Source organism: Peromyscus californicus, unplaced genomic scaffold (genome assembly GCF_007827085.1).
Source record: "Peromyscus californicus insignis strain IS unplaced genomic scaffold, ASM782708v3 Scaffold_13__1_contigs__length_99412109, whole genome shotgun sequence".
NCBI lineage: Eukaryota > Metazoa > Chordata > Mammalia > Rodentia > Cricetidae > Peromyscus > Peromyscus californicus.
In genome coordinates this window covers 94,353,815-94,368,015 of record NW_026294424.1, presented here as the reverse complement: position 1 = coordinate 94,368,015, position 14,201 = coordinate 94,353,815, and the positions used below count along the sequence as shown (strand labels likewise).

General features: G+C 42.7%; 1 protein-coding gene across 6 annotated transcripts in view; it reads left to right on the top strand.

Annotated features, from left to right (window-relative positions):
• Positions 1–14,201, top strand: part of Klhl8 (kelch like family member 8) — a 58,948-nt gene that overhangs the window by 13,858 nt on the left and 30,889 nt on the right. For 5 of the 6 annotated variants that reach the window (XM_052735564.1, XM_052735562.1, XM_052735560.1 and 2 more), the window contains one exon: positions 9,435–9,789. In XM_052735564.1, the coding sequence (XP_052591524.1) occupies positions 9,574–9,789 (216 nt within the window). In that variant the 5' untranslated portion in view covers positions 9,435–9,573. Of the gene's footprint in view, positions 1–4,685; positions 4,816–9,434; positions 9,790–14,201 lie in introns of those variants that run through there. The other variant, XM_052735563.1, reaches the window with a different exon arrangement.

Below are 14,201 nucleotides of genomic sequence, written 5' to 3'. Positions count from 1 at the left end.
AGCCAGGGCTACTACACAGAGGAACCCTGTATTGAAAAATGAGAAAAAAAAAGATGTTAATGTGCATTATTCAAGATTATTCAAGTAAATCTAAAACAAATAAAAGAACAAATCGGAGATGTGCAAAGTGTCGCAGCAAGAAGAGCTCACACATCACTGGGAGAGTTAGAGAAGGCTTCCTAAAAGACTCGTTATTTTATCTGGGCCTTGACATTATTCTCTCACAGCAAACGGCTGAAGCAAGCTTTGCACATTTATTCTGCAAGGCTGGATGAGGAAGTATGTGGTCCATTAGAAAAAGAATGGGTTTAATCAGCAGGGTTGAAGCTCTGACTCCTACCATTTTCTAGAGGGATGACCCCAGGCAAGGTAGGGATGTTTAGTCCTTCAGGACTGTTAGGAGCTAAGTGAGAAAGCATGTGTGTGTGGCAGGCACATAGTGATTTAATGAGGGCTCTTGGTGTCTTATTTTTCTTTCCCCCTACTTTATATAAAAAATGGATGGAAGAAAAACAAGATAGATTAAAGGCTGAGCAAAGAAGGCCATTATAAACTGTTTGAACTGCATGTACTGGGCAGTTTGGAAATGACAAAGTTGGATAAATATGGCAGCATTGCCCTTAGATGTTAGGATGAGTAGGAGGGCCATCATGAGATAGTCCAAGTGAGATACGAGGTGGATTTTCTAGCACACACTGAAAACAATGCTGTTCAGAGAAAGGAAAAAAGTGTAAGAAAACTTTCAATTAGAATCCAGAGAAGTTGAAACCTACGTGTTGTAAAAATTGGAACTCAAGCCTGGCTCAGCGTTTGAATTAGAACTGGGAAAATGGTGAGGGGACAGGAAGGGACAGCTTTAGAAGGGAAGGCAGGCATCTCAGTGTTCATGGTTTGCTCGGTAGTTCTCTTCCTTGTGGTGTTCTGAACAGGAGTGTGGTGGTAAATGGTACAGTCTTCAGAGCTCTGCTGCATGATCTGAGTCTTGCCTCCACCATGGTGGTGGGCTCTACTGTGTGTCCTCAGTTCATCTATAAAAAGGGCAAAAGATGCTCCTCTGTGACTAGGATGCTACTGGTAGTTTAGAAGACAATAGTATTTTCGTGGTGGTGGTGATGTCTTTATACCTTATTCTGTGAGCTGACTTAGCGGTCCAGCAGCAGAGTGGCTTGTGGATATACACATGTGTACGCACGCTCGTGTGCACGCGTGTGATGTATATGTATTTTTGTCCTCTGAATTGTATAATGAGTGTGGTAGAATGCTGCTGTCTGTTTTCTGTTTCAGTTATCATATAATCAAGTTGCCCTTTGTGGTGTACAAATCTATACCTTGTAACAGGATACAGGACAGTTCATCTTTAAAACCTCCTGGTGACACCTGTAGTCACACCCTCCGTGCGTGCGCCTCTGATTTTAGCAACTCTTCAGCTGTTGCTGAACTGCTCACACTGATTGTGTCCTTTTGAGAATACATAAGGGGCTTAGGAAGTGCAGTTCGTTCCCTTGTGTTGTGACTGATGTCCCTTGTGCAGGTGTGCCACCGTGAGTTTACCCACTTATCTCGAGATCATTTAGCTTGTTTCTAGGTTTTAGCTGTTGTGGGTAGAGCAGCTATCAAATTTTATAGCAAGTTCTTAAACAAATGTAAATGTTCCTTAAGGGTAGATTGCCAGCAGTCAGATTGTTTGGTCATACTGCATGTTTATAAAGAAAATTGTCAAAACATATTCTAGACTATCTGAACTGTCTTGTATTCTCAGCAGTAATATTTAAAAGGTTCAGGCATTTCTCATCTTTATCAGCACTTGTTAATTTTTAAAATAATCTTTGTTGCATACAGGTAAGTGGATTTCATTGTATTTTTATACATCACTATATTGTTCTTATTTGCTACCCCTGCCCTCTCCTCTCCCCCTCACTTCTCCTCTCCCCCCTCACCTCCCCTTCCTCCCTCACCCAAATAGTTTTCCTTCATGACACACACATCCTGCTTCATATTAAGATGAACTTTAGGTCAAGATTTAGTCTTGTTTATCTGGCTATATTGTTGTTCTCTTATTACTGAAAAGTTCTTTTCCCCCCGTTGAATTGCTCTGGTGCTTCTTTGAAATCCACTTGGCTGCGTTTGCTCAGGCCGTGTGCTGTTGATGTCTCTGCCCTGACTTCGCATCTTGTCATCTGGTTTACACTGGTTTGAGAACTACCATGACATTATTAAGGTATTGGAACTGCCACAGACCCTTTAGCTCGTCTCTCCTGCTACTGATACCTTATGTTTCTTTGATGGGATTGTTTCAATTAATCAGTACCCTTTTATTAATATATACTTTTTAATTGAGGTTGTCCTAGTTTGTTTTTTTATTGCTGTGGTAACACCATGACCAAAAGCAAACTGGGGAGGAAAGGGTTTATCACATCTTAGAGGTGTGGTCTGTCATCTAGGGCAGCTGAGGCAGGAGCGTGAAGCAGAAACCGTGGAGGAATGCTGCTTTCTGCACACTTCCTCTGGCCTGCTCAGGGACTTTTCTTATATAGCCCAGGCTCACCTGTCTAGGGGTAGTATCACCCACAATGGGCTGGGCCCTCCCATATCAATTAGCAGTTAAGAAAATGCCCCCATAGATATGCCCATATATAGATATGATGGAGGCAGTTTCTCAATGGAGGGTCCGTATTCCCAGCTGACTGTAGTTTGTGTCAAGTGGACAAGAAAACTAACCAGCACAAACGCTGGCACTTTATTCCAGTGTCCTGCTTTTTACATTTTTTCCCCGTTCCAGGACCCCAAGGATGCTGCGGTAAATTCAGTATCTGTGTCTCCTTGGTCTCCTGCTGACATGGTAACCAGCTTTCCCTTGTTTCTGCTGACTTTGATGAGTACTGGTCAGATAGCTTGTAGAGTGTCTCGTTGGCGTTTGTCTGATGCTTTTCTCATGGCCAGACTGAGGTTGTGGGCTCTGAGAAGCCGAGACAAGGAACACAGAGTGCGTTCTCACTGCAGCGTGTGGAGTTAAGGTTGTAGAAGTCCGTGAGATGAGTCAGTTGTTGTTCACCGTGATCACCTGGCAGAAGCATGTGTCATATCTCACCACCGTGAACTCATTCTCCTGTTTCATGCTGTGCTCTTTAGAGTGAGCTCACTGTGGCACTATCCACAGGCCACACCTCAGTAGTAAAGTATCTTAAGGCTTAATTCAGTCTGTAAAAGCATTTGACTCAAAAGCATGAGAACTCAAGCTCACATTCCCAGCACTCAAAACTAGATGTGGAGACATGCACACATAATTCCAACAATGATGGTGAGCTCAGTGATAAAGGTAGGTGGGTCCCAGGGACTCACTGGCCAATTAGCCTAGCCTACTGGCAAAGTTCCAGGGCAGTGAGAGAGAGACTCCATCTCAAACAAAAGGTAGAAGACACCTAAGGACTCCACCCAGGCTTGCCCTTTGACCACCACATACATACATGCTACACACACACACACATTCTCTCTCTCTCTCTCTCTCTCTCTCTCTCTCTCTCTCTCTCTCTCTCTCTCTCTCTCTCTCTCTCTCTCGTGCACATATGAATGAAAAGTCTCCATAATTTATTTAGACTCTCCACACTTACCCCCTTCCTCTTTGTGGACTGAACCAAAGGGCTGCTCACAGTAGGTTCACAGTAGGCTCACAGTAGGCTCATAGTTGGCGATCATTCTCCCACTGAGCCCCTCCCCCTGCAGCCTGAAATTATTGTTCATGAAGAGTTTGTGTATTCTACCCCATTTATTTAAACCCGAGTTATTTCTCCTATGCTTGGGGTTTTGTAACCTGACACTGTGGTTGAAGGCATGTAATACTGAGTTTTACATTGAATATGGTAATTCCTCAAACCTTGTTTCTGGCCCCTCAGTCTTTCCATTAGAAGATTTAGATTCAGCTTGTCAGTGTCTATTATAAAAACTTCCTGTATGGCTTGATTGGAACTGATTTAAATCAGAGTCAGTCGTGTTTACTAAATTGAGTCTTCCAGCCTAGGAACTGTGGCAACTTCCCATTTCTTTAGGTTTGCTTCTATTTGCTTCAATAACATACTTCAGTGTGTGGGTTCTGTACATTTCATTGGGCTTAGACCTGAGAGTCTCCCTTTTTTAGAAGCAACGAACTTTTCAAATTTCTGTTTCCATCATGCATTGCCAGTACATAGAAATAGAGTTGATCTTTGCATGGTTACCTTGTATTTTATGACCTTGTAAACTTACTATTGTTAGGTGCTCCTTAGAAATGTTTTATATCAAAAACGTCTGCCAATAGGACATAAAGGGACCTCCCTGGGGACAAAGGGCATGTGCAGATCTCAAGCCTCATCTCAGAACCTTAGCCATTGAAGTGTGACATGTTCTCTCTCCTATCCCACCTTTTGACTTCTATCAGCTTTAATATCAGGTGTGCCATTAAACCTAGAATACCTCCACCGCAATGTCTCTACAGTTAAACTAGGTTGAGAGAGAGAGAGAGAGAGAGAGAGAGAGAGAGAGAGAGAGAGAGAGAGAGAGAGAGAGAAAAGAGAGAAAAAGAGAAAGAGGAGGATACTACAAAGATCAAACTCCTGGCACTTCTTTCTTGTTAAATGCAAATGTGCATCTTTCTGCCCACTGTTATCACACACAGGCTGTCTGTACACAGGGTAAGATGCCAGCAGGAAGAACACAGCAGCTCCTGCAGAAGCTCATTGCTTCCTCCTCAAGGCCAGGAGGACAGAGATAGCATGTCTTCTGATACATGTCCATCATGGTGAAAGACGCACAGACATGTCCTCCTGTAAACCCTGCAGAAGAGTAAGAACACCGAGTTCCTTGTCTACATATCCCACCTGACTCTTTTCAACCAGTGTTGTTCCTGTCCCCCTTTCCTTCCCTTCAGTACAATTTGCACAAATCTTTAGACTCTTTGGTTCAGTATGATTTGTTATTTGAACCGGGAGACTGCACATATCCAGTTACATTACTGTGGACAGTTCTGTTTCCTTCCAGTTTGTTGTGCCTTTTTATTTCTCCATTATTGCACCAGAGGGAACTTGACATTTCTGAAGTGTTTTTCTGTGGACCACCAACCAGCTCCCAAATCATGACACCGAGACTTACCAGTTTTGAATGCTCGGCCTAGCTTAGGCATGTTTCTGGCTAGCTCTTTTAACTTAAATTAACCTGTTTCTCTTTATCCACCTTTTGTCTCGGGGCTTTTTACTTTTCTTTCCTTCTGTGTGTCTTACTTTCACTGCTTCTCACGTCTGTCTGTCTGTCTGTCTGTCTGACAGCGGCAGCTGACTTCTTGCCCCAGACATGTCCCTCATCCTGTCCTTCTCTCATTCCTCCTCCTCCTGAGCCTAGATTTCTCCTCCTATTTGTTTTTTCTGCCCAGCAGCCCTGCCTATCCTTCTCCTGCTTATCTATTGGCCAGGTAGCGTTTTATTAGACCAACCAGGTGCCTTGGGCATGTAGGTGAAACAGATGCAACACATCTTTACATAATTAATCACACATCCTTACATCCTTAAACAAATGCAGCATAAACAAAAGTAATACACCTTTACACAGTTAAAGTAATATTCCACAGCGTAAACAAATGTAACACATCTTTGTCCAGTTAAAATAATATTCCACGGGGCTGGAGAGATGGCTCAGAGGTTAAGAGCACTGGCTGCTCTTCCAGAAGTCCTGGAGTTCAATTCCCAGCAACCACATGGTGGCTCACAACCATCTATAATGAGATCTGGCAGGCAGGCAATACACTGTATATATATTAAATAAATAAAGAGCAAAATAATATTTCATAACATTTTTCCTTCTCCTCCTCACTGCTCCCCTCCTTTTCTAAGTGCTAGGACTAGCTACAGCATGCCCCATCCCCTAGCAGTCTACCATTTCAGGGGTTATGTTCAGATCCTAACTCCATTTTTAGTTATTGTTTGTCAGCAGAAGGTAAGGGACCAGCTTCATTATTTTACATTTGATATCCAGGATTTTTGCTTATTTGATTGGTGGTTACTTTGGTTTTTTTTTTTTTTCTTGTGGGATTGAACACATGCTAGGCAAGTGCCCTACCACTAGCCTACACCTTTAGCCCTTATTTTTATTAAGATCAGGTCCTGCTATGTAGTACAGGCTGGTTTGGAACTTGCAGTGAAGCCAAGGCTGTCCTCAAACTTGTAATCCTCCTGCCTCCGCTCCTGGGTTTAGATGTTGCCACTGGGCCCTACTGGTGTCCTCTCTCTGTACCTTCTCCTTTTGTGTTGAAGTCTATATCTTTTAATAATCTAGCTGTTTCCATGCATTTTATTTTTTTAATATTGTTAATCTAGTTATATCTCATTTCTGTTTGGTGTATTTGTGTCTTGTGACTTAAATAGTTTTTTTTCATCCAATATAGCAATGTTTGTCTCATTTTAAAGGCACTCTTTAAGATACTTGTAGACTCATTTTCAGTGGCCACAGACAGTAAGTCCCATGAACTCTTCCTGTTTCCCACGGTGGTCACATCATGTGTGGCTCCAGGACTAGGGATGTACAATGAGAACTTACATTTCACCTGTCTTTTGTACTAGCTAATGTGTATGTATGTGCCATCATGTGTAGAATCATGTGGCCTCTGCTGCAATGAGGACACAGTACGGTTCTGATAGTGAGCTGAATCGCTTCTGTTCCCTGTTGAAAGCCACAGCCCCTCCTCTCTCAGCTTTCCCTTTCTTTCAGAACCCCCACCTCTGCAGTCCTGTCATTTGAGACTGTTACAGACAGTGGTGCTCCTGGGTAATATGTCTCAGGACTTCCAATAGATACCTGAGACTATAGATGGCATCACCTCCAAACAGACAGTTGTGCATGCAGATACTTGGAAGGAGAGAACTGACTCTATCAAGTTGTCCTCTGATCTCTACATGTGTGCCATAACACATATGTGCCCACTTCTATACCACATACACCATCATCATCCATGAAATTTAACTTGTAACTTAAGCCCAGTAATAAATTAATAGCATTTAATGAGACAGACAATAACTACATGAGCATACTATAATAAAAGTGCATGAATGCAGTCTCTTCCCTTCTCTCAAAATGTCTTACTATACTATGCTCTTCTTGTGATGACAGTACTACAGTACGTAGGTGGCAGTGAGATGAAGGATGGTGGGTCTGGATGTAGCATTAGGATACTGCATATGGTTACCTGGGATACACACACTGCGATGCCACAGCAGCTACTACTAAGTGCTAATGGGTGGATATGTCTACAGATTAGATGCACTAAACAAGCACAGGATTTGCATCCTGAGCAGGATAGATAGGACTAGATAAGAGCTTATCCTGCTCCTTAGAATGTCCAGTTTCTGTTCAGAACCTTTGAGTTATTTGTATCTGGTAAGTTTGTCTTAATATTTTTAGAACAGGGTTGACTGGGTTTAAAGATGGTTATCTTGCAAAGTGTCTACAAACTATGACTCACCCAAATTGTACCCACCAAATACTTTGGAGACTTTCATTGGAACACAGCTGTACTCCTTCATGTATTCCCATTTGGGGCCATTCTTTCACTGCAAAGGCAGAGTTGAGGAGTTGTCATAGAGTACAAATGACCCTCAAAGTGAAGTCATGTGCGTGTTGACCCTTTGCAGAAATGGTTTGATTGTTGCTGTGGGATGTTCTGTATGGCAAATGTGTTGCTGATTGGTCAATAAATAAATCACTGATTGGCCAGTGGCCAGGCAGGAAGTATAGGCGGGACAAGGAGAAGAATAAAGCTGGGAAGTGGAAGGCTGAGTCAGAGAGACACTGCCAGCCGCCACGATGACAAACAGCATGTGAAGATGCCGGTAAGCCACGAGCCATGTGGCAAGGTATAGATTAATGGAAATGGATTAATTTAAGCTGTAAGAACAGTTAGCAAGAAGCCTGCCACGGCCATACAGTTTGTAACCAATATAAGTCTCTGTGTTTGCTTGGTTGGGTCTGAGTGGCTGTGGGACTGGCAGGTGAGAGAGATTTGTCCTGACTGTGGGCCAGGCAGGAAAACTCTAGCTACAGATTGTACTACTTGTTTTGTATTGGTTCTTATTTGGTTTCTGTTTCTTGTGATCAGGCTTCACAATGTAGCTTGAATTCAGGAAAGTCACCTGCCTGAGTCTCCCAAGTGCTAGGATTATAGGTGTGCACCACCACACCTGGCTTTGAAGTAGGGATGTGAACTTAAAAGAGCTGCTATAGGGAGTTGGGTTGGTAAGATGCTTGTTGCACACACGTGAGGACCTGGGCTCCCTTCCTGGAGACTCTAGTCCATATTTGTTCTGTCCTAGAAGGAAGTGCACCATGTGGAAGTGTGCAATCTAATGTAGTCAAGAGTGTGGCCCACCATCACCTTCCCACGTACTGTAGCTTAGACGCTGGTTACACTTCTTACAGGTAAGGAGATAGAGACAGATGTGACCTGTTAGGGATCACCATCATGTTGTGTCTGCCACAGAAACTTTAAGACATGTTAGTAACTACAGCCCATAATTTTACATCACCCACTTTGTTTCTGGACAAAGCTGAGAGATGAGATTAACAGTAAAAGAACCCCATAGACCTGACTTTCTGGTTAAGGCATTTATAGTTTTCAAAAGCTGCATGCTATTGCAAGCTTCCATCCTAACACAAACATCTGCAGCATAGTTTACAGTTTTGTAAGTGCCCCTGAAGTCTAGTGCACTTCTGCGACCCTCGGGACAGCCCTGTTTATGGGTAGAGAACCCGAGGGTTAGGAAAACTTTCAAAAAGATCACAGCCAGTAAGTGATAGCAGATGGTTTAACTTAAAACCCTTTGTCTTGATCAGGTGGGCAGAATTGTAGCATATATCTATTAATGATATGAATATTCATCAAATATGCTTATTAGTGAAGTAAGTGTGATTTTGTATGTAAGTAATAAATTCTATATGGAAATGCAGATACAATGAGGTCTGTACACTATAGTTAGCTGTTTGTGTTTCTGGTTGTATATCTTTAACTCTTGAAATATTCCTGTAAGTGATGCACTCACCCATTCCCAAAAGAGATAACTAAAGCTTAAGCAGGGTCTCAGTGGTGGAATCAGTCTAACGTAGAATCTATGAAGAACCTAATTCTATAAAAAAAAAAACCTTTGATTTTTCTTTGAGTCCTCAAAGTTTCTAAGCATAAACTGTTTAATTCACAGCTTCTGGTTTTGAAGCCAGTACATTCCATTCTTATGTCCTTGGTTTTTGTGTTGAATTTTAAAGCTGTTCTTTCGCCATGTAGTTAGATGAAGTGAGTCATGTGACATTTAGTGTGACGCTGCAGGGTTTCCAGTATGACCAATCCGGTTACATGTATCATATTGATGAATTATAATCATAATACCTTTTAGTTTATCTTTGCGTGTTTTTTTTTAATATTTCAGCAAACTGTATAATGGCAATTGAAGGAATTTTGAAAGATGTCTAACGTTTAGTGGCTGCGTCTGTCTTCTGTCTTCTCACCCTTAAAAGAAGAGTAAATGGGATGTTTCAGAAGGGAGCTCCATAGAAAGAGTGTTGCAAATGGCTTCGGAGTCCACCAATGGGAAACAAGCTAGGAGCCACGTGACAAAGGGGCGGCGGCAGCCCCCGCACCAGCCAGCGAGGAGCAGGTCTTCTGTCAGCGAGTGTGATGGCGAGGACTCCTTCATCTTTGAAGCCAACGAAGCATGGAAAGACTTCCATAGTTCTCTCCTTCGGTTCTATGAGAATGGGGAACTCTGCGATGTCACGCTGAAGGTGAGACGGCCTTTTCTTTCCCCAGCTTCTTCGGTGTGGTATAGAAAACGGGAGTTTCTGTACTCACATAAAAATGTCAGGTGTGACTTTAATCTCAGTTCTCTGTGAATCAGTGTCTCCTGTGTAGCCCAAGTCAGCCTTGAAATCATGCTCTTTCTGCCTCGAATTTCCTGAGAGTCGGATTACAGGCCTGTGCTGCTGCTCAGTGCCTGGAAATGGGCACGTTGTTGCACTAATTCACTGTTGTTTTTTAATTGAAACTTTGTTCATGTAATATATTCTGATCACACTTTCCCTCTACCAGATCCTCCCCACTCCCCACCCACCCGACTCCACACCCTTTCTCTTTCTCTCTCTCTAGAAAGTGAACAGGCAAACAAAAATACAAACAACCCAAGGAGGGAGGTGCCACAGACACACACAAAATCAGAAGCCATAACACACAAGCAAAGACTAGGAAGACAGAAATGCCCAAACAAAGCGACCCAAGACAAAGAGTCCACAACACCACCACTGAGATCGGTCTGTGTCGGCCATCAACTGCTGGGCATGGGCCAGCCCTTAAGTGTGGTTAATATGCCCAGTGAGACTCCTTGGGAGAAAAACAGTTTTTCGTTTGTAAGTGGTTATCGAGTAACGATAGCTTCTCCATCTCTTTGTATCTTTTCAGGAGCAATTTGTAATCCCCAACAAGGCAAAATTTCTTTACTTCTTCAAACATTCTTTCTAAAGTATATACATTTGAGTCAGCTAGTAAAATATCATCCATATAATGATAAATTATAGATTTAGGAAATTTTTTATGTATCACTTCCAATGGCTGTTGTACAAAATATTGGCACAGAGTTGGGCTATTCAACATTCCCTGTGGGAGAACCCTCCATTGATGTCTCTTAACCGGTTGAGAATTATTATATGTAGGCACCGTGAAGGCAAATCTTTCTCTGTCTTTTTCTTGTAAGGGTATTGAAAAGAAACAGTCTTTTAAATTAATAACTGTAAGAGGCCATCCTTTAGGTAACCGAGTAGGCAAAGGAATTCTGGATTGTAGAGAGCCCAATTACTTTGCTGATTGCTCTTAGTTCTGTTACCATTCTCCATTTACCAGATTTCTTTTTAATAACAAGTACAGGAGAATTCCAAGGGCTGGTTGATTCTTCAGTATGCTGAGCATTTAACTGCTCTTGTACCAGCTCTTCTAAAGCCTGGAGTTTCTCTGTTGTTAAAGACCATTGCTGAACCCATACAGGCTTGTCTGTTAACCATTTTAAAGGTAGAGCTGTTGGTGTCTTTGGAAGATCATCAGTTGTTGTACCCTGTTCTTGTACAATCTGGATGGCGGGTGACCACCCATTAGAATAATACCTTCTAATATTTCTCTCAGAAACATGTGCTAGTTTATGATTGTTTCTGAGGTTGGAGGGATGTTAATCTGAGTATTCCATTGTTGCAACAGGTCTCGACCCCACAGGTTCATAGCTATGTTAGCCACATATGGTTTTAATTTTTCTCTCTGTCCTTCTGGACCTATACATTCGAGCCATCTTGTACTCTATTTCACTTGAGATAATGTCCCAGTCCCTAACAGCTGAACATTTACCTCCTGAAGAGGCCAATTTGGATGCCAAAATTCTGGTGCAATTATTGTCATGTCTACACCTGTGTCTACCAGACCAGACAACAAAACACTATTTATTCTTATTGTTAATTTTGGTTTTTGTTCATTTATAGAAGTTTGCCCAAAAAATTGCTTTATGGCTTTTCCTAAATTTTCTATTCTCTCTGTCTTAGCTGTTCTATCACCTCGAGCAGCCTGGTTTATTCCAATAGGCATTTGGTTATTTAATTCCTCTGAGTAGGGGTTTCTTCATGGGGTGGGAGCCCATGTCCGCTTCCCCCTCTCAGCACTGGGACCCCATCTGGCTTGACTCTGTACATACCCTGTGCATGCTGCCACAGTCTCCTCATGAGTTCGTGTGTGTCTGTCCTGTTGTGTCTGGAAGACACTGTCTCCTTAGTATCATTGTAAGTCCATCCCCTTGGACTCTTACAATCTTTCCTCCTCCTCGTCCACATAGCTCCCTGAGCCCTGGGGAAGGGTTTGATGAAGACATCTCATTTAGGACTGAGTGTTCCAAAGTCTCTTAGTCCAGTTGTGGGTCTCTGTGTTAGTTCCCATCTGCAGGAGAGAAGAGTCTTGATGGCTGAGTGAGGCCCTGGTCTTGGGTGTAGTAGAATGTCACTAGGAGTCATTTTATTGCTATATTCCTTTAGCAGAACAGCGGTATTTGGTTTTCCCCTAGACCGGTGACCTACTCAGTTTCGGGTTCTTGGCCACCTGAGAAGAGCTATCATGGGTTCCATCTCATGGAGTTGGCCTTAATTCCAATCAAAGACTGGTTGGTTACTCCCACAGTGTTTGTGCCAATATTTCACTAGCATATCTTACGGGCAGGTCACTGTTGTAGATCACAAGGCTTGTAGCTGAGTTGATTGATGGTCACCTTTCTCCTTTGGTAGCTTGCAGAGTACCTTCCAGTACCATGAACACTAGTCAGTGGGACTGAAGCCTCTGGTTAGGTACCAGCTCAACTTCCCCATGTTCAGTGAGATAGGTTAGTGTTCTCTTTAACAATAGGACCTTACCCTCAGTTTGTGGAGAACAAGCAATTGCTTGGGCAGTAGCCCGAGATGTTTGGGAGTTCCTATAGGCCCCTTGGGCCAACAACGCAACTAGATATAACCAGTTCCTGACACTGGAGGTTTCACTTGGTTGTGAAAGATGTCTAGTTGGAACATTGTCTCTACAGTTATTTGGTGACTCCATTTAGATTTCTTTCATACATGTATATATATTTAGGAAGCTTCTACAGTAGTGAGTTTTCATATGACCCAGTAAATGTCCCTTAGTGTTAGTTGTCCCTCTCCATAGTTCTCCTCTTATTCCTCTCATCCATCCCTCTCTCCATTTAATCAGCCTACTCCAGTTCTCCCACCTACCCTGTTTCTCTATCACTGTCTATTCTATTTCCCCTTCTTAGGGAGATCATCTCATCTGGAGTCCCTTACCAGGTACCTCAGCTCTGTGGTTGTATGGATTGTAGCATGCACATCAAAGGCTTAAAAGATACCATCCACCTAGAAGAGAAAACATGCAGTGTTTGTCTTTTGGGTTACCTCAGGATGTTTTTTTTTCCCCTAGATCTTTCCATTTACCTGCAAATTTCATAATTTCACTTTTTTTTTTTTTTTTTTTGGTTTTTTCGAGACAGGGTTTCTCTGTGTAGCTTTGCGCCTTTCCTGGAACTCGCTTTGGAGACCAGGCTGGCCTCGAACTCACAGAGATCCGCCGGCCTCTGCCTCCCGAGTGCTGGGATTAAAGGCGTGTGCCACCACCGCCCGGCTATAATTTCACTTTTTTAACAGCTTTTCAATATTCTGTTGTGCAGATGTACCACGTTGACATTATTCATTCATCAGTTAATGGATATCTCAGTTGTTTCCAGTTTCTAACTATTGTGGATAGGCAACAGTGACCATGGTGGAGCGGGTATCTCTGTAGTAGGATGTAGAGTTCTTTGGGTACACGCCCGAGAATTACAGAGTCGGATCCAAGCTACATATCCTCCCAGGTTCCTGAGGAACCACCACACTGATTTCCATAGTGGCTGTACAAGTGTGCGCTCCCACCAGCAATGGATGAGTGTTCCCTCCTCCCCCCACATCCTTGCCAGCATAAACTATCAATTGTTGTATTGATCTTGGCCATTCTGACTGGTGTACGATGAAATCTCAAAGTAGTTTTGGTTTGCATTCCCTGATGACTAAGGGTGTTGAGTATTTAAGTGCTTCCCAGCCGTTTGTGTTTCACCTTTGAGAACTCCCTGCTTAGTTCTGTACCCTATTTTTAAATTGGGGTATTTGTTTTCTTGTTGTCCAGTTTTTTAGTCCTTTATAAATTTTAGATACTAACCCTTTGTCATATGTGTAATGGGCAAAGATCTTTTCCCATTCTATGGCCAGCCTCTTTGCTCAAATAGAAGCTTGCTTTTCAGTTTGATGAGGTCCCATTTGTTAATTATTGGTCTTTAGTATCTGTGCTAATGGTGTTCTGTAGCTAGAGTTTTCCTGCCTGGCTCACAGTCAGGACAAATCTCTCTCACCTGCCAGTCCCACAGCTGCTCAGACCCAACCAAGTAAACACAGAGACTTATATTGCTTACAAACTGTATGGCCATACCAGGCTTCTTGCTAACTGTTCTTACAGCTTAAATTAATCCATTTCTATTAATCTATACCTTGCCACGTGGCTTGTGGCTTACCGGTATCTTCACATGCTGTTTGTCATCACAACCGCTGGCAGTGTCTGTCTGACTCAGCCTTCCACTTCCCAGCTTTATTCTCCTCTTTTT